We start from the raw sequence: 20,818 nt of genomic DNA, 5'->3' as shown, positions 1-20,818 counted from the left end.
AGGGTGCACCAAAGTGCGATCCGGACTGTACTATCCGGTTAGATAACAGCGGGCTCCTGGGAATCAGCAAAATCTTCACTGAGCCGTTTTCCCCAGTGCCAGCCAAAATCGTCGCCAGTGGTTTCGGCCCCTCCACCCGGCTGGTTTGAGCTGCATTCGGCATTTCCCGTTCTTGCCTCGGTCCTCCCGGGGATCCGCCCAGAGTGGGAGTGGATTCACCGAGGGGCTGTGGCTAGGGCTCCCAGTTTTCTCCTCCTTGCCTCCGTCCTCTCGAGGACACGCTCGCAGAGGGCGTGGCGTCAGCGAGGGGCGTGGGTTAGGGCTCCCTGTTTTTTCCTCTCCGCCTCCATCCTCTCGGGGCTCCGCCCACGAGGGCGTGGCTCCAGCGAGGGGGCGGTGGCCCCGGCTCTGACAGCAGCTCCCCGCCCCCGCGGCCCGCCACGTCCCGCACGTAGCGCCCGGGCTGCGGCACAGAGCGGCAGGCTGGTGCCGGGGGCTCGGCTCCGCCGGCAGGGCTCGGTATGAGGCTGGCAGGGCTGCTCCGAGGCGGCCGGGGAGTCAGGCCGCGCTGCGGGGTCCCCAGTGCCAGCCGCAGTCTGGCCTCGGCCTCGGCCTCGGGCCCCGGGCCGGAGACGGAGCGCGGCGTTCCGGGCCAGGTGGACTTCTACGCGCGCTTCTCGCCGTCGCCGCTCTCCATGAAGCAGTTCCTGGACTTCGGTGAGGGCGGCCAGGCCTCCGTGTGCGGGCTCCGTCCTCCCAAGCGCACCCCTACTTCCTCTTGTCGCCTCCCCTGTGTCTTAGGTGCTTCCTTCCTTCCCGGAGGGTGCGGGCGCTGGCAGGCCAGGCACGTAACCGGAGCTTGAGACCGTAGTATAGGGGGGAAACAAAGCGGGGGCCCCCGTGGGCTGCAGCCTTCCGCGCACGTGCGCAGGTATGAGCTGCGGACCCGGTGTCTTCCGGGGAGTCTTGCACAGGTTCAAGGCCAGAGCGCACACTGCTTTGAGGGTGGCGTTCGGCAGAGGCAAGGTTGAATGCCAGCACGTCGATGATCGTCTAGAGTGGCGTGATGGCAGGAAAACAAGTTACTACTGGCCCAGTTCTTTACTCGCCAGTGTTTCCACCGAGAGCAAGTTCGTTTCATCAGTCAGCCCCAAGCACGTGTAAAGTGCCTGATCTTGTCTGTGAATTGCAGAAGGAACTGCAGAATTAGGCCTTTGACTTCTCATCCGGAGTAATGAGAGGGACAAGGAAAATGCTTAATATAAATTCTTACATTGAAATCCAAAAGTTCTGGAGTAGAAAAAGTTATCTCTGCGTCGTATTGTCACGTTATAATATGGTTGGCAGGCATGAGAGATACGTGGCATGGCTGGGTGCTTTATCTTAAAATTGTGGTTTGCAGTCACAGGTGGTTTTCTTGTATTTGTCTTTCAAGGGAGTAAGCAAGGCTCTGTTTTTTTGCTGTTGTTTTTAAATGCCTGTACTGTGGTGCAGTGATGTTCACCTTGTTCATGGATATGCCATTAAACTTTTGCAAGATGCTTTCTTTAATAACAAACCTACTATTGACAGGATTGTTTCTGCTAGGGTTTCATCTGCAAGATTATATTAGTTTTAAACGGGTTGCTGAAATAAGACTTTAGTTTAAGTGAAGCTGCTTGCCATGGCATGGATACTTACCAACTATTCTGCCAAACATCCGGATACAAGAGTGGAGAAGGGCAGGTGAATTTCCCAGGAATCAGACAATTGAGTAGGTTCTACCTGGTGCTTGCTGACTGGTGCTGGTGGCCTTTGCCTCCTGTTACCTGAAAACCTTGTTTGTACTGGTTCCATTGTGGTGATTGATGTTTGTGTCTAGTCAATCTTGACCTACCTGATCAAAATTTACCCAGAGTCAGGGGTCAGAGTTTCTAAAGGGTAGCAGCAGTGGGCACAGAGAATGAGCCTTTCTCACCTCTACTCATAGCCCCCCCCCCCCCGCCTTAAAGCAGTCACATCCAATTTGTCTTAATCCTAAAGTGGATAGTAAGTGCAAAGTTTAACAAAGTACCCACTGAATGGTTGAATGTCAGGAATTGAAGGGTCTTTCTGAAGTTAGGGTTTCTTTAGACCAGTTAGCTCAACCTTGCCTGGATATATCTTTGCTTCCCAGCCCCTTCCTCTCTCCATGGTAATTCTACCATCATGGCCTTCCCAAGCTACTCCTTTCCCTTTCCCCTCACTTCCTGGCTCCTGATAGTTTGTGCCTTCTACTTAATACCTTTTCCACTGTGCTTTGTTTCAGGATCAGTAAATGCTTGTGAAAAGACCTCATTTATGTTTCTGCGACAAGAGTTGCCTGTTAGATTGGCAAATATAATGAAGGAAATAAGCCTTCTTCCAGACAATCTTCTCAGGACTCCATCAGTACAGTTGGTACAAAGTTGGTAAGAGTCCCATCCTGTGTTTACAGTTTCAGTGGACTTGTGGACTTTGTTCAAGGTTAAAGAAAGTAGTTTTACTTATTACTTGGTTTTTATTTCTTTGGCTTTTGAGACAGGGTCTCATATAGCTCCTCCTGGCCTGGAACTCACTGTATATATAGACTAGGATGGCCTCAAATTCAGAGAGGTCCATTTGTCTCTGTCTTCCAAGTGTTCTAGATTACTTTATTTATTTGAGATAGGGTCTTAGCTTGTAGTTCCAGATGGCCTGGAACTTTATGTAGACCAGGCTGGTCTCAGACTCAAAAAGATCTGTTTGATTTTTCCTCCCAAGTGCTGAGATTAAAGGTTTGTACCACCATGCCCATGCTCTGTCTTTATTTTGGTGTGTGTGTGTGTGTGTGTGTGTGTGTGTGTGTGTGTGTGTGTGTGGTACCTGTGGAATCCAGACAGAAGAGGGCACAGATCCCTAGGAGCTAGAGTTATGGGCAGTTGTAAGCTGCTTTACGTGGGTGGTGGGAACCCAATCTGAGTCCTCCCCTAGAGCAGCAAGTGCTCCTAACTGTTGGGCCACCTCTCTTGCCCTGCACATGCTCTTCAGTAGAATCTTAAGGCAATCAAGGCATTCCCCTGGTCTCTGTATGTCTTGTCTTCTCAATACCTTACTTGATTAAAATCCCTTGGTTTAAAAATAAATTCCTTGGTTTTGAAAAAAACAATCAGGCCTGCACAGAAATACTAAGTTCAAGATTTATGTCAGTGTCTCTGCAGGAGTGTTATATTCTAATGAGAAAAATATCCACCCTTTGCTGGTGGCTATATACATATATACATTTCTTTTTAGTCTTTTAACCATGTCTCGTAGGTGTGATCCACTGCTTTTACTGGTGAGGAAGCTAAGACACTATACAGTCCTTTGTCTGGGTGTAAGCACGAGAGAGGAGTCCTGGGTTTCAAGTCCAGATGTGTCTGCTGCTACTGCTGCTGCTATGCCGTGGTGTCTTCAGAATGATGACATATATTTAGGGCTGCATGTATTTTATTATAAAGCCAGTGTATTTTGGCGAAGAACATCTTTTTATAAATTATACAGGCTAAGGAATGGAGATGTAGTGTAGTTGATAGAGTGATTGCTGGCGTGTACTAGGTCCTGCCCTCAGCCCCAGCACTGCGGAAACCAGCAGTGGTGACTGCCTGTAATGGCAGTATTCTTGGGAAGTGGAGGCAGAGGTCAAGCTTGGTTACACAGCAGGTTCTAGACCAGACTCCTCTAAGTGAGATCCTTTTTCAAACAATAAAAATCGCAGAAGCCACAACTCTTATTCTGCTATTTATTAACATCTGTATTAATGTGTTCATCATGATGGTGTGCATTGATCACTTTCTCCCTTTCAGTATCCCCATAATGATAATACAATTTTTTAAATTTAAAAGTTTTTTTTTAAAAATGTGTATGGGTATTTTTGCCTAGATGTATATCAGTGCACCAATGGTGTCCCTGGTGCCTGTGGAAGCCACAAGTGGGAATCGGATCCCCTGGACCTGAAATTATAGATGGTTGTGAGCTGTGATGTGGGTGCTGAAAACTGAACCCAGGTCCTTTGGAAGAGCGGGAAGTTCTCTTGACCACTGAAGCCATTTCTCTAGCCTGATAATAGAAGCTTTATATATAGCCTGATAATAGAATCCTTTCTTTTTAATATCTATTTATTTTGAGACATTCTTCCTGTCTTCTCCTCTCTACTGCTGGGATTATAGGCATGTATCACCATAGCCTATTTGTTAATTTTAAAGTGTTACTGACTTTGTTTTAAATTATATTTTAAATATCCTCTCTCTGCCTCTCCACCCCCCTCTCTGTGTGTGTGTGTGTTTGAGAGAGAGAGAGAGAGAGAGAGAGAGAGAGAGAGAGAGAGAGAGAGAGAGAGAGAGAACGAGAACAAGCCCATGTACCCAAATTCCTGTGGAGATTAGAGAATAACTTGCAAGAATCAGTTCTCTCCTTCTACCTTGTTAGGCAGGCTTGAGGGCTGGTACCTTTACCCACTGAGCCATCTTTCTGATTCTTGATCCTTATTGTTATTTTGGGAGGCTGTCCTGGGCAGCCTAGAGCTCATGGTACATACCAGGCTGACATTGAACATGTAGAGATTCTCTTGCCTCTACCTCCTTGGAACTGGGATAACAGGTGTTCAGCTATAAGCCAATTTCTTTTTATTTGTTTGTTTTTTGTTTTTGTTTTTCTTTTTAGATGGGGTCTCTGTGTATTCCTGGATAGCCTGGAACACACTATGTAGACCAAGCTGGCCTTGAACTCACAGAGATCCTCCTGCCTCTGCCTTCCCAGTACTGGAATTAAAATCATTAGCTGCCAGCTGCCATGCTAGGGGAAAAATATTATACAAAATTTTTTGTTTGTGAGCATGTCCAGAATCAAGCATTAAGTGTGTATTTGGGGAAGTAATTGCAAAACATTTCCCAATTATGATTAATGGAAAGGCTAATTTGCTATTTGTAGGAATTACAGTTATACTCCCAGTTCCCACATTGGGGGTTTCCCAGTTACCTGTAATTCCAGCTACAAGGGATCCAACACCTTCCTCTGGACTCTGAGGACTCATGTACTTACATGTGCACATATTCCCCCAACATATGTGTACACATAATTAAAAATAAGTTCACAAGAAGATAAACAAGAGCCTGGAAAGTTGGCTCAGTGTTTAAAAGTGTTTATTGCTCTTCCTGAGGGCCAAGGTCAGGCTAATTCCAGCTCCAGGGGGTGTGTCAAGGTCTTCTGGCCTGAAGGAACACACAAACATACACACACACGCACACACACACACACACAGAGAGAGAGAGAGAGAGAGAGAGAGAGAGAGAGAGAAGCAAAAGAAGAATGACTGCTATGTGTTTGTCTCCAGAGGTTAGTTCATGTGGTTAAGTGAGGAAGTGGTTCAGACAGTACCATGGGATACACAGGAGAAAATTTAATCTTCTAAGGAAGCCTTTCCCATTCTTTACAGTTCAGGAAAACTAGATTATCCTGCTTTTTCAAGTCTGATTTTGCCTCGTAAGAGGGAGAGATTTAAATATCTCCTAAGGACCATTTTCTTGGTCTAAAAAAGACGTTTTCTTGCCAATGCTACCACAGCTGTGAGAATCTCTGGGGTTTTGAATACAGTGAGGTCCAATGTCAGGCTAGCACAGGGGCTGTCAGATGTTATTGGTCCTTTCCTTCCCCTGTCCCTGCAGAGTTGGGGCAGTGTGAGGTGCTTCCAGGCACATTGTGCAGGACTTAGACTGTAGAGGTACCCTAATGGCTGTGGAGGTGTTTTCAGCCCCAGCACTGCGGTGGCCCTTATTTATAGCTGTATGATATTGAGAAAGTTCTTTGCCCTTTTTTGTTTTGTCTTAAAGTGCTCATCTGCCTTGAATTGTTGGGTAAATTAAAATCTTACATTTTAATTACTTTCCTGTTTTCTATATGGTAGGTTGTAGGATTTCAGTAAGTACTTATTGACTGGACCTAAACATTTATAATTAAGGGTTTTTTGCTTTGTTTTAGTGTTGGTTTTTGGTTTTTTTGAGACTTCTCTGTAGCTTTGGAGCATGTCCTGGAATTCATTTTGTAGACCAGGCTGGTTTCTAACTCACTCATAATTAAGGACTTAAAACACAACCACTTACACTTAAGTTTAGATTCTTAGAGCAAGGTATACCCCTAATTTTTCTGTGACTAAGACAAGCATTTACCCAGATCATTGTTAGTAGTAACAGTTTAGTTCTCATGATGCAGTATTTATAGTCTAATATGCAGAGGGGTGTGAAAGATAGAATGTAAATCTTTAACTCTTAACTCAAATTTGACCTACTGACCTATGCTTTTGTGTGTGTTGAGGGGCAAATACTGGGCAAATGCTTTACCACCAAACTACACCCTCCAACTCCTTATCAGTTGTAGTTGGATTTCTCTTTGGGTCACCAGCTCACAAATAACAGCACAGAGATTTATTAATTATGAAATCTCAGCTTGTTTTCAGCCTGTTCTTATAACTTAAATTAACCCATGTATATTGATGTACGTTCTGCCCAGTGCATTATACTATACATCCTGTTTTCCCTGTGTCTTCTGGTGACTCTATGCACCTAGACTCCTCCTCCTATCTCTCCTTCTGCCTAGAAGTTCCACCTGTTCTCTCCTGCCTAGCTATTGGTCATGTAGCTCTTTATTAAACCAATCAGAAGGTGCCTGAAGAAGAGACACATCTTTACAGTGTAAACAAATATTCTACAACATCTGATTATTGGTTTTTGTTTATGAGACAGAGTCTCACTGTTTACCTCTGGCTGTCCTGGAACTTGCTGTGTGGACCAGTGTGGCTTTGAATTCACAGAGATCTATTTGCTTTCCAAGTTCTTGGCCAAAAGGCATGCACTACCATGCCAGGCCCTTATCTGTAATTTCAGTGGTAAAATATGTGTTCACTCCTTCCTTCTTTCCTTCCTTCCTTCTTTTCGCTCTCTCTTTCTCTCTTTCTTTTTTTTTTTTTTTTGAGATGTGTGTGTGTGTGTGTGTCTGTTTGTCTGTCTGTCTGTCTGTCTGTCTATCTTTTCTATGGACCAGAAGAGGGTATTGAGTCACCTGGAGCTGGAGGCGCTGATGGTTGTAAGCTGTGTTCTGTGGGTGCTTAGAAACTGAACTTGTGTTATCTGGAAGAGCAGAAAGTGCTCTTAACCACTGAACCATCTCACAAATGCTAATGTGTGTAAAAATCCTATTTCAGGACCAGTATGTAGTTCAGCTAATAGAACGCTTGATCAGCATGCAAAAAGCCCAGATTTGATCCCCAGTCCCACTTGAAGCAGGGCTTGATGGTATATGTCTGCCCCCCCCCCACAAAAAGAATGGAAAAAAAGAAAAGAAAAACATAATCCTACTTCAAACATAATTTATAGGAGTACTCTAAATTTAAAATTACAAGATATTAAAAATACCCTTTGTGCTAAAATTCAGCTCTCTGATTTGTGATTTAGGTATATCCAGAGTCTTCAGGAGCTGCTTGATTTTAAGGACAAAAGTGCTGAAGATGCTAAGACTATTTATGAGTAAGTATAATTGTCTGATCCTATTCTGAATACATATTTTATATATAACATTTTTTTTGAGGCAGGGTTTCCTGGTGTAGCCCTGGCTGTCCTAAAACTCATTTTGAAGATCAGGCTGGCCTTGAACTCAGAGAACTCACAGAGATGCACCTGCCTCTGCCCAGATTTTATATTCTTTAAATGCCATATTAAAGTGTAAATGTGGTTAGCTGAATTTGCCATTGGCCCACTTTAAGGAAACTGATTAACACTGAGGCTTCTTTTACTTACAGCATAGTTACTCTATTAATTTGTAGCAGCCCACACAGATACTGAGGACAACGAGACATTATAAACCACGTTCCACATCCCTCTTTACCATAAGAAGATGTGATGATCAGTGAAAATATGGATGTGCCGCGCATGTCACCAGGTCTCTTGTCCTGGGGAGGGCATGTCAGTTCTAAAGGGACAGCCACCCTCTGCTCATTGATGTGTGCAGAAGCTACCCCGATAATCGGAAATTTTCTATTTTTAAATAAAAGCTTACAAGTCTATATTTTTTTATGTAAGGTCTTTAATTTTGAAACATGGCTATTGCTTATGCTTCTTTGTTTTCTAGAAGGGCTCTTAAGAAATAGCTCTGGGGTGGTGGTGTTGCATGTCTTTAATCCCACATTTGGGAGACAGAGGCAGGTGAACCTCTTGAGTTTGAGGTCAGCCTGGTCCACAGAGTCAGCCTGGTCTACAGAGTAAGTTCCAGGATAGCCAGAGTAATTCTGTCTGGAAAAGTCAAAACAACAAAAAGAAAGAAATAGCTCTGGGTTTCTGTGGTCTGTGATTTATAAAATAATTAAAGCCTTTGTTCAATTCCATAACCTAGATGCCAGTGTTGATAGACCCAGCTGGTTATGTAGCAGTTATCTGCTTGTAATGAATGTTATTAGAGTATAAAGACCATTGTCCTCACAATCTGTCATGCTTTTTTTTTTTGGACCAGCCTTTAAAAGGAATGGCACTACTGCATTTTTCAAACATGCTTTTGGTTTGAAAGTAATATTCATCAGAAAATCACTCTCTAGGTGAGTGATGTAATTTAGTATTTAAAACAAGTCTACTGAGATAGTGCATTTATGCACAAAGAGGGTTGTGGTGTGGGGTCTTGTAGCTAGTAAATGGTGGGACCAGGAACAAAGCAAAAAGTAAATGATAAAAGAATCTATAAATGCTATTGCTACTGTAGAAGCTTTTGAAAACATCCATCATCTATATTCCTTTGGTGGGGCAGGTTTCAAGACAGGGTCTGTCTGTGTTGCAGCTCTGGCTGTCCTTGAACTCACTTTGTAGAGCAGACTGACCTCAAATTTACAGATCCACCTGCCTCTGCCTTCTGAGATCTGGGATTAAAGTCGTGTGCCATCTCCATCAGTCTATATTCTTTTAAAAATTATGAATGCCTGTACATTTTCATGCATATGTACAGGTTCTTGTGCATTTGTGGAGGCCAGAGGACAAAGTCCATTGTTGGCATGTAGAATGCTTGTCAACTGCCTACTTTGAAATGAGGTTTTTTAGCTTAGAGTGTCAATTAGGCTAGATTGGTTGGCCAATGAACTCCAGGCGGGAATCCTATCTATTTCTTCAGGACCGGGATTACAAATGTGTGCCACCATGCTTGGCATTTTTTGCATGAGTTTGTGTGGATTGAACTGAGGTCATTATGCTTGTGCAACAAGTACCTTAGCAACTGAGCTGTCTCACCCAGGCCAGTTTTTGTATTCTGAGACAGGGTCTTATGTGTGGCTGAGACTTTCTTGGAAATCACTGGGTAGCCCAGCCTGTCTTCTAGTCCACAGTGATTTGCCTGCTTCAGCCTCTGTGTGGTATTGTGGGTGAATTGCTCTATCCTGCTCAGCAGTTTTTGTTTTAAAGAAAGAAACAAATAAGGAGGAGATTGTAATTTCCAGTTGATGATTGTTTTTGAGGAATTTTTAAAAATTTTAATTTGTCTTAATAGCTTGCTTTTGAAGTGTATTACCAACTAAGAATTCCAAGAGTGTTTTAAGCAGTGAGAAAACCATTGGACTAAGTTAAACAGTACTTAAGCTGATGTCTTGGGAAAGCAATCACTTGGAACTGTGAATTTAGTAATGGCTAGGTTAGGAGATTGGTTTTGTTACATCACAATTAAGACTTCTGTGTTTTATCTTATTCCTTAAATTGACAGAAATAAGACAGCATGATTCAAAAATCTCTTTTAATCCAACACTTTTCTTTTTCTAACTTACTTTGTAAGTTCAGGGTAGATGAAATCAGGATTCTGTTTTGCTTTTCTGTTCCTAGTGGTTTCTTCTCTCTTTGAACTCTAGGGAGAAGATCCACAGTTGACTTTTCTGTCTTATGCATCTTGACTCACTGTGGAGCTTTTCTGTGGAAGCAAGGGCCCTTTCCTTGGCAGGGTGTCTCTGGAATGCTGTCCTCATTAGTGTGCCTCAGATGCGTAGATAACAATGGACAAGGGAAACCCTTACATTTCACAGTAGTTTGGCAGCCCTATGGGAATCCAAGAATTGTGGAAGTTTTATATTTGAAGGTCCTGTGCTTGTAGATTTCGTGTATTTTATGACCTGAAATGTATTTAAACAAGTGTAGGAAAGCCTTCACTGACCGCTGGCGCTCCTTTCTCTGAACTAGTGCTTTTTGTAGCTGCAGCTTGTATCTTAAAGTCACTTGTCAAAATATTTGGATGTTTTGACAGAGAGGTTTGTTTAGATTTACAGACACAGTGATAAGGATCAGAAACCGGCACAATGATGTCATTCCAACCATGGCCCAGGGTGTGACCGAATACAAGGAGAGCTTCGGGGTGGATCCTGTCACCAGTCAAAATGTCCAGTACTTTTTGGATCGATTCTACATGAGTCGCATTTCAATTAGAATGTTACTCAACCAGCACTGTAAGTGCCCCAAAATTGAAAGAAGTAGCTAGTTAATGTGAGTAGCGAAAGTGACCATTACTGCTATACAAAGAAGGCGTTTTATTGACTTTAAAATATCATCTTTACCCTTAAGGAAAATATTTGTCCTACTGTTGGTACCATTTAGAGAAACATTGTTTGGATATGGAAAGGAGTGTTAGGTAAATGTGCTTACTTTGTTTGGCTTTTCACTTTTGATAGCTTTATTGTTTGGTGGAAAAGGAAGTCCATCTTATCGAAAACACATTGGAAGCATAAATCCAAACTGCGATGTAGTCGAAGTCATTAAAGGTAAGTATATTTGTCCTTTCTTAGAAGGATGCAGAAATAATTAAAGGACTGAGTATTGTTCCTCCCTCTTAGAACTACTGCTTGTATCATGAGATAAAATGTAGGAATAAACATTAGATTTGGAAATCACTTCATGACATGAATTATGCAGTGTGTAAGGTAATGCCTTCCTGACAGAATCTCTATTAGTAAAGTTGGTTATATCAGTAAGTATATTTATCTGCTCTGCTTCAGAAAATTCAAATCTTCCCCCCATCCCTCCTGAAAAAGCCACTGAGATGCCTCAGTGTGTAAAGACACTTGCTTCGAAGCCTTAAAGCCTGACTTTGATCTCCAGAACTCCCTAGTTGTAAGGAGAAAACTAATTTTTGAAAGTTGCCCCTCTGACCTCCATTATGTGCCCCTTGGCATGCACATGCCCACAAATATTCACACATATCAGAAAATTAATGTAACAAAATATTCAGGTTCTGACTCTGGCCTTTCTAGGTCCTGGTTTTAGGAGTGAAAGTTCATTGCATTTTAATTTGCATCTTATCAAGCATTTTTTTTATTGACATCACATGCATATCCCTATATAAGTTGTTTTATGGTTTTTGTTTTTAAGTTTATGGGTGTTTTGCGTCCAGTACATCATGTGCATGCCTGGTGCTCTGGGAGGCCAGAAGAAGGCATGTGATCTTCTGGAACTAGAAATAAAAATGGTTATGAGCTGCCATGTGGATACTGGGGATTGGACCCAGGTCCTCTGCAAAATCAACCTTTGCTCTTTTTTCCCCCTTGACAGGGTTTCTCTGTGTATCCCCAACTTTCCTGGAACTCACTCTGTAGACCAGGCTGACCTGGAACTCAGAGATCCAACTGCTTCTGCCTCCTGAACGCTGGTTTTAAAGGCAAGCACCACCACACGTGGCTAGTAGCCTGTGTTCTTAACAGTTGAGTCATTTATTCAATCACAGTGTTTGTTGCTTTTTAAAAAATGGAGTGTTTCAGATATTTTGCTATAAACTCACAGCCATATGGACATAGCCCGCGTTTGAGTGGCTCTGTAAAATGTAATGCAGTGCTATAATCTATTATTTTTGTAATATATACTTAGGCTGTTTTCATTTTTTCCTTCCTGTAACTCACAGTATTTTAGTGAGCATCCTTACATATATAATGATTTGCAAGAATCTTAGACTTGCCAGGCATGGTGTTGCACACCCTTAATCCCAGCACTCAGGTATCAGAGGCACATGGATCTCTGTGAGTTCAGGGCTAGTCAGGGAATTTGAGATCAAACCAGGCACGGTTACACAGTAAGACCATTACCTCAACAACAACAATAATAATGAATCCTAGAATTAAAAACATTTTTATGCATTTACATTTTCAGTGTTTCCCCATAAAGAGATAGTAAAGGTGTCGATTTCTTAAACCTTTACCAACTGTTTTTGGGATGTCTCAGAAACAAATGTCTAATGTAAATATATATGTTTATATATTTAATGTATAAATAATCTCTTTAGTCTGCTGTTTTTCTTTTGCTTTGTTTACGGTATGTTTTTCCATACTGATATTTTAAAGTTTTTGTGGCCCTTTCTGTCATTATTTTCTCACAGCTCAAAGGGTTTTGTCACATAAAAGATTTTCCCCTCACTAAGATTGTTAAAGTATATTTTCTTCTGCAGAGAATTTTAAGTTTTCATTTGTCATTGCTGTTGGCCTCTTGTTGCATGAGACGGAAGTAAATTTATTTAATGCTTCTTTGTTTTGTTTGATTCACACTAGATGGCTATGAAAATGCTAGGCGGCTTTGTGATTTGTATTATGTTAACTCTCCTGAACTAGAACTTGAAGAACTAAATGGTAAGCCTGCCTGGTGGCGTCTGTCCTCAGTAATGGGTGTTCTGACGACCAAGGAGCAAGTTGAGGTTGGCTTGAACAGTAATGGACTCTTCCATCAGCTTCTTCACTGAGTGTGAATGCAGGAGACATGTGTGCATTGCACATCTACATTTATTACACAGTTAGTTTGATTCTTTGGACAGATGTTTTGGCATTTTATTTTTGCCCTATTTTAAACTGATAATTTTGATTTGTTGCTATTTTTTTCAGAGACAGTGAGAAAAAATAATAACAAAATTATATTTAATTTTTGTGTATACCTCATAGCAAAGTTGATCCTTTTTCTACTTCCTGAACTGTAAGTTGGTTTTTATTTTATTGTTGAAGTCAGAGGACTGGGCATGTGAAAGACAAAGGAAGCCTCTCATCTGTTTGAGAGTCCGTTTCTCTCTGATGGTCTCTCTACCCTGCCTTTGGAGAAAGGGTTCAGGGTTTTTGGAAGGAGACTGGTGATGGTAGTTTAACAAGGAAGCCTCTCCTTGGGGAGGTGATGGAGGAAATACATCTCAATAGGCTTTAAACTAAGCTGTGCTCTGGACCTCTGAGAGAGGAGCAGTGGCGTAGCTACTTAGTGGAGGTAGACATGCTTGTGGTTTCCTGCCACTCTGATTTTCTGATGGGTGCCACCCAATAAGGAAGAACCACATGGCACAGGTGAGAGTTTGGGAGCTTGTGCTGCATGGCCAGTTTCAAGGTATCCCATTCGTGTTTCCCAGTGGGAGGGTCCAGAAGAGAGTTTGGTTTATAGTCTAGTTACTTATTGGTCATAGTATTCTCCCAGAGGCCTGTGTTATATACACATACCCCTTGAGAAATGATGCAGGTTTTATTTTTTTAGCCCAGTGCTGTATCAGTAGAAATATCTGAAATAAAATAGACAGTGCTGACCCAGGTGAAACTTTTTTTCCCCTAAGATGTCCATCTTAGGAAGTATACTCCTACCTGAAGATTGAATTCTTTTAACATTTGCTGTCATAGAAAAGCATAGGAGGACGGGTGGCTCACCTCTTACATCAGATTGAGGAATAGCAGCAGGACTCTTGTCCTCATCATCTGTGAGTGTGAGTACAGGGCTCAAGGGCTCTGAGACAGTGAAGCAATGGTGTGAAAGTCCCCCACCTTCCCCAGTGCCGTCCTCCATAGCTAATGTTTTCTCCGCATCGCTCCAGTTTAGTCTTAAGAATGCTCTAAGCGCATCTCTCTGTACTTTCATATTTTTCTCTTCTGCTCTGTAGCGATCTCACCAGGACAGACAATACAAGTGGTTTATGTTCCATCCCATCTCTATCACATGGTGTTTGAACTGTTCAAGGTTTGTAACATAGTATTACATAACTCTTACCAGTCCTTCCCTGAGCTTAGGAATCTGTTCTAAGAACCATATTCCTGTGCACTTCCTGTGTCATTCAGATATGCATTTCATGTCAGTATCATGCCACTTAGCTGGAAATGGCCTGTGTCTATACAGATGGACAGATGGGTGCCTACATACAGAGGAATACACAGACCCTGGAGTCAGAGACCAGGATTGAGTCTTTGTTCTGTTGCTTAACATGTGACCTTGGGCAGATGATGTAGCCTCTCTGAACCTTAGTGTCCTCTTTGAAACTAGGGTGATATTCCCCAGGGAAACGTGTGAAGATTGGGAAAGGTGAACTGAGTGGCCATAATAGCATAGCATGCAATAGATGCTTAGTAAAATTACATTCATATTTTCATAGACCAAAATATTTAGAATAATAATTCCCAACTTTCTACCCTTGAGCCAGCCCCACTAATATTCCTTTGTTCTGTTTTTTTCCTTGGGAAGTTGTTTATATTGGACTTGGGGAACTGTTTATAACAGATTCAGAAAGCTTTCTGGTTATGTTGCGAATCATGTGCCCCCTCCCCCTTGTTAGTGGAAAGAAAGTGGTTGATTATTGCGCTTGGTTCCTGCAGCTGAAAATGACTATCCTAGATTAGGCCTGCACTGCCTCCTCCTTTAGTTGTGCAATCTCCAGCCAGCAAGAGATCAGAAGAGCAAGAGAGATGGCTATCTGTTGGGTAATGCAAAATAACAACAGGCTGGCTAGGTGTAGTGGCACACACCTGTAACTCCATAGTCCCAGGGCTTTTGAAGTGAGGCAGGAAGGGTGCAGTCAACAGGCCAGCCTGAGTTGCATAGCAAGACCCTGGCTGAAAATCCAAAAGAAAAAGAAAATAATAAGAAAGAACAACATACTAAAACATAGGAAGCTAAGAAAGTAAGGGTGGAAGAATACACTTTGTTTTGACAAATTAAGAATTCACCTAACACCTACAGAAATCCATCAGTGGCTAAAACAGTTGGCCCTTAACATGTTAGGACCATGTTTTTCCCTTGAAATTTCAGTTGTGTAAAGAGTCTACCCTATGATACTTAAAACTTTATATAAGCTGTGACATATTTATATAATGCCCATGACAGTGGCTTTTGTCTGGAACCTAGTATTAAACTGATTGGTGGAAACAGTGCAGTCTCCTCTCCTCAGGTCTGCTCAGTTCTCAGCGGCCAGGGCTCTCACTCTCAATTCCATATTCAGTCGAAACTTCCTCTGGCCTTTATCTGTTTTTCTTCAGCACCATGTGTCCTGTTACTATACCATGCTTAGACAGTGCTGGCCTTCTGTGCCTCAGCATCTTTTAGAAAACTGGTCAAAACATTTTATGGTGTAAATTCCTTTACTTTCAAACCAATGACAAAGAAAACTTAAAATTTAAATAATGTTCATATGTTGCAAAAATATAAGTACCTGGTTGATTTTTAAGAAGCTGTATTTTAACGTAACCCTAATGTATTTCAGAATGCAATGCGGGCAACCATGGAGCATCATGCCGACAAAGGCGTCTATCCCCCGATTCACGTTCATGTCACGCTGGGCGAGGAGGATTTGACTGTGAAGGTAATTTTTTTTAATGGATATGTAGGCCTGCAAAAAATAATGTAAGTCTAATTTCTATAATACATAATTTATTCTCAAGGGAAAGAATTTCAGTCCACTAGATAATAAGTACTTTACTTTGTTTATCTGGCAAATTATTGAATTATCTTCTGAGTCTGTTTCTATTCTGGTCCTTAATCCAGGTGATTCAGGCTGAAGGAACACCCGGAGACAGATTTTGATGAGAGGAATCTCAAATGCTTGGGCACTGTCAGCATGATGGAGAAAGTTAATCTCACTTCCGTTTTAAGCAGTACTTTCTGTCTGCTTTGTGTCACTTCATCACAGTTTCCCAGAAGCACATGTGATTTTAGCTTGGTTTCGTAGTTGTGGAAACTTAAGGGTCAGAGATGAGTTTAAGCTCACACGGGGAATAAAAGCTGCAGGCTGTGAGATCCTGCCCTCTGGCCCACTGCTCGGCCTTCCTGCCTCCCTGCTTTGATAGCACAGTTTGCTTAGATTAATTGTGCTTCATTTTAAACCATCAGGTGACATACAGAGCCGTTTGTGCATGCTGCTCGAAGTTTGTCTTAGTAGTTCTGTGCTTAATGCATTTCTGAGGAGTGTTCTGGCATTGCTAGTTCTGAGGATTTTACACTGTAAATAGCATGCAGTGGCTTCCTGTGATGGTTGGTAGAGACCTTAGCTCTCCTGAATGTAGCAATGGAACATGTGTGCCTTTCCTACCCAGCCCCAAGTGCCAGTTGACAGGATTACCAGGTACCTGCAACCTGCAATTCCATGTATGAAACCAACACTGAGAAAACAATGCAAACAGTTACCTTCAGATTTATCATCCAAATATCACCCAGGTGCCCTTCACATCTATCCTTAAAATGGAATCTCTTAGGGCAAGACTCAGCCTGAAAAACCACTGTTTACCAAGCGTGTAGTAACTGAGTGCAGAGTGCAGACTGGTCTCAGTCAGCTGGGGTGGAGATCTTAGGCCTTCTATAGGCTTTCCTGGATGGGAGCATAACTCTCAGAGTTTGGCCTTCTAGGTTCTCATGGTTGAGCTTTTCAAGACCTCGTGGCCATCTTATTCCCTCAGTGTTCTTCTAAACTCTTTGGTTAGCCTGTTACTTGTTCTAGCTTGCCCATGTCCTCAGAGCCTTCAGAGTATTCTTAGGTCCAATGGGACCTAAGACTTCATAGTGGCAGGGTAGTGGTGACTCAGTCAGAACAAGTAAAGGCTATCTGTGGCTAGTTTCATACTACTGGCCTTTCAGTGGGGTGGGGGCTGAGAGCAGGGCTGGATGAGAATAAGTGTTTTCTTGAACAAGCTTTTCTCCTTTGGTTCATCTTCAGGCTCCTGATCTGACAGAGTGACCCTTTTTCTTTTTTCTTGGTGCTGTGTTGGAAGAATGACTTTAGGGTCTGTCCTTTGCTGGTGACATCCAGGTTATCCCTTCTAGAACAACCTGAGGTTCAGAAGGTTTGTTGCAGTTCCCTCTTTCTTTGTATGTTGGTTTTAGGGATCTGGTTTTGTTTTAACTGAAGTCCCTACCTAGATCTCTTTTCTGGATTGTGTTCTGGAATTCTCTGTGATAAGAGTCAGTGTGGACCTTTGTTTTCCCTGGGATCTCTGAACTCATTTGTCTTATTTTCTTCCCCTGTTGCTGTGATAAAATCTCCTGGGAAAGGCAACTTGAAAGAGAAAGGGTTAGCTCTGACTCATAGTCAGAGGGTACAGTCCATCGTACTGGGGAAGGGATGGCAGAGGAGCTACTGGTGATGGCCACATCACATCCATCATCAGGAAATGGCTGCACTCAGTTAGCCTTTTCCTTTGGAGGCCAGCTCAAGACCAGGGAGTGGTGCTAGTCACGGTTTGGATGGGTTTTTATACTCGGTTATCTTAAGATAATCTCTTGTAGGCATTCAAAAATAATCTAATCTAATCTCCCAGAGCAAGACTAGAAGTACCTAATTTAGCTCTTACCCCCCCCCCCAGCATGAGTAGGAGTACCTAGTCTAGATACCCCCACAGGCATGCCCAGAGACTGTCTCACAGGTGAGTCTAGGTCCTATTGGGTTGATACTCAATATTAAACATCATCCCCCTGTTTCCTTGGGAATCTGTTCTCTCCTCCAGGCAGTGTGGGTTCTAGGATTGAAATCAGATCAGCAGGCTTGACAGCAGCGCCTTTATCCACTGAGCCATCTCACCAGTCCCTTCTCCTGCTACAGACTCCCTGCTCTCCTACTGAATTTTTATTTCCAGGATCTCTTAGATTTTTTAAGGAACTATTGTTATTATTTTTTTTCTTCATTTATTCCTTATCACAGTATTCTGTTCTGGTTTCTTTGTCACCCAAAGGTAGTAATTACCATTATTTATTTAAAATTACAATTTTTATTTACTTATTATTCTTTCTCTGCTCCATATACTGTCTCCTGTGGGATTTTTGTTTGGCTTTATTAGCTATTTATTCATGAATATATAACAATTTGGTGTATTTGCTTTAAGAATTGTGTGAAATGTGTATACTAAAATCGTTTTCAGGTTGTATATTTTATTTTATGTGCATGGATGTTTTGTTTGCATGTGTGTTTCTGTGCCTGGTGCCCTCAGGGTTCAGAAGAGGTTGCTGCATCCCCTGGAACTAGAATTGTGAATAATTGTGAACCACAGTGTGGTTCCAAACCTAGGTCTTCTATAAGAGTACTCAGTGCTCTTAACAGTAAAGCCATATCCAGCTTCAATTTTAAAATAAACAAACCAGAGTCAGGAAGGGTTCCTTTCTCTGGGCCTGGATTCATATGAATTTGCTCAGAGAGTCAGTGTTGGGTAACAGGAAAGCAGGGAGGGGTGGGGTGGTGGGTGGAGTAGGGTGGCAGCTCAAGGCTAGATGCTTTGAGAAGTGTCGGTTTGCACTGAAGGTAAGCCTTCCTCTCAACACCTCTTATCTCTCTCATGATCTTTTCTTGGCACAGGCTCAGGTTCATGTTTGTGTCAAACAGTGCCATCTTGTCCTGTTTTCACATCTTTCTCAGTGTAGTTGATTCCAGAATGTTATTCCTCTTGCCTAGGACCCACCTCCCCAGCCAGGCGTTGGTGGCCCACGCCTTTAATTCCAGCACTTGGGAGGCAGAGGCAGGCTGATCTCTGTGAGTTCAAGGCTAGCCTGGTCTACAGAGTGAGTTCCAGGACAGGCTCCAAAGCAATACAGAGAAACCCTGTCTTGAAAAACCAACAAACAAAACACAACAAAACAAAAAAGATCCATCTCTCTCTCCACCATCCCTCTTTCCCTTTCCCTGAAGGACTCCGATCTTTTGGTACTTTATGTACTTTATATAATCCACCAATTGTTTGCCTCGTTGGTTGCAAAGCAAAGGTTGTTCAGGCCTCACCACCTACCCTGGTTTAGATTTCCTGTCAACCTCTAGTAATATGCTGCTTCTCATAGTCCTACAGTCTCTTCTGCTCAGCTCACACACATGCTTTCCTCAGATGGCCAGGAATCGTTTCTTGTTTTGTACATGCCATGTAGTGTGGTCTGTTTGGCTAGAAAGTCTTTGCTAGAAGAAAAGAAATTCAGGAAACATTCATTCAAAACTACCTTTTAATGTTGTGTGTGCGTGCTCATGCATGCATGTGCATGTGCATGTGTGTGTGTGGGGGGGGTGTAAGTTGAGTGCAGGTGTGCTTATTTGATGGACAGAGGATGGCTTTGGGTGTCAGTCCTCACTTTATCTCTTGTATGAGACAGGGTCTCTCTGTTTTTGCTCCTGTGTGAGCCGGGCTAGCCAGCCTGCAGTAGTCCTGGCTCTGCTTCCTGCCTTGCTGCAGAAGAACAGGGATTACATGCACAGGGATCATGTGCCACTGTGCTTTGTGCAGATTCTGGGGACTTAAACTCAGCCTCTCGTGCTTGGTACATCGAATGCTTCACCCACTGAGCTATCTCTGTAGTTCCCCATTAGTCTTTATTGTTATTGTTATTACTATTCTATTTTTAGATTTATTTTATATGTGTTTTGCCTGCATATATATCTGTGTACTACATGTGTGCCTGGTGCCCCTGGATATCAAGAGAGGGTACTGGATCCCCTGATATTTTAGTATGGATGGTTGTGAGCTATCATGTGTGTACTAGGAACTAAACTGGGGTCCTCTGCAAAATCCTTTCTGTGGCACGTCACCTGTCTTGCCCATTTTGATGTCTGTTGTGATGTACCACTCACTCAGGGTTTTCAGGACACCCACAGGACACCAGTGAAGGACAGCTAGACATTGAATTAGCCTCTGAAAATAATACTCATCCCACAGCTCTTTTGTTTTGTTTGTTTTTGGAGAATGTTTATAGAAAATTAGCATATAGGCTAGGAAAATAGCCCATATTAATTATAAAGGAAAACAGTAAACGTAATGTGTATGTTAATTACTAATTCAATTTACAGTATGGTTGCTTGACTGGAAAAATGATGTGATAGTACTAGGATCTGTCCTTTAGCTCACTGGATGTTGTCTGGGATTCTGTGTCACAGATTTGTATTTATTTATTTGTGTCGCATGTTGAGCACACAGGTGTGGAGGTCAGAGGACAACTTGCAGGAGGTGATTCTCCTTCCACCATGTGCATCCAGGGTTGAACTCAGGCCATCGACCCCCTGGGCCGTCTCACTGGCCCTTACTTTTATCTTTTTGAGATAGGGTGTCACGGTATATGCTGCCCTCTACTTGTGGCACTCCTTCTGCCTCAGGCCCCCACATGCTGAGATTGCAGGTGTAGCAACACGGTCAGTGTCTTTAAAAAAAATATTTTCATGTATGTGTGTGTTTACGGATTATGTGCACATGAGTGCCATGTCCGTGGAGACCAGAAGTAGATGCTGGATTCCCCGGAACTGGCGTTATTGATGGTTTATAACCACCATGTAGGAGCTGGGAATCAAACAAGTCCTCTGGAAGAGCAGTCAGTCCTTTTAACTGTGAAATCATCTCCCCAGCCCATTTCAAACTTCTCTTTATAATACATTTACAAAATTAGATTAGAATTATGAACATTTCTAACTTGTTCCTTGTTGTCCCCCCCCCCTTTTTTTTTTTTTTTTGGTAGAAGATCTTTCTGGCGAATACATAGAATTCTACATATTTAAACAACTACATAGTATTTTGTTTAAAATGTACTTTATGTAGTCCCTTGTGTGTGTTACTCTCTGATTTTTCTTAAAACGA

General features: G+C 42.5%; 1 protein-coding gene across 2 annotated transcripts in view; it reads left to right on the top strand.

Annotated features, from left to right (window-relative positions):
- Positions 1 to 402: 402 nt before the first annotated feature.
- Positions 403 to 20,818, top strand: part of Pdk1 (pyruvate dehydrogenase kinase 1) — a 28,536-nt gene continuing 8,120 nt past the window's right edge. The window contains exons 1-8 of one of the 2 annotated variants that reach the window (XM_051184487.1): positions 405 to 717; positions 2,288 to 2,429; positions 7,461 to 7,532; positions 10,284 to 10,468; positions 10,691 to 10,780; positions 12,554 to 12,631; positions 13,906 to 13,982; positions 15,496 to 15,594. In XM_051184487.1, coding sequence (XP_051040444.1) covers positions 522 to 717; positions 2,288 to 2,429; positions 7,461 to 7,532; positions 10,284 to 10,468; positions 10,691 to 10,780; positions 12,554 to 12,631; positions 13,906 to 13,982; positions 15,496 to 15,594 — 939 coding nt within the window. In that variant the 5' untranslated portion in view covers positions 405 to 521. Of the gene's footprint in view, positions 718 to 2,287; positions 2,430 to 7,460; positions 7,533 to 10,283; positions 10,469 to 10,690; positions 10,781 to 12,553; positions 12,632 to 13,905; positions 13,983 to 15,495; positions 15,595 to 20,818 lie in introns of both variants that reach the window. The other variant, XM_051184488.1, reaches the window with a different exon arrangement.

Source organism: Phodopus roborovskii, unplaced genomic scaffold (genome assembly GCF_943737965.1).
Source record: "Phodopus roborovskii unplaced genomic scaffold, PHOROB, whole genome shotgun sequence".
Lineage (NCBI taxonomy): Eukaryota > Metazoa > Chordata > Mammalia > Rodentia > Cricetidae > Phodopus > Phodopus roborovskii.
Note: the sequence above shows the minus strand (reverse complement) of the source record. Positions and strands in the feature narration are given on the sequence as shown.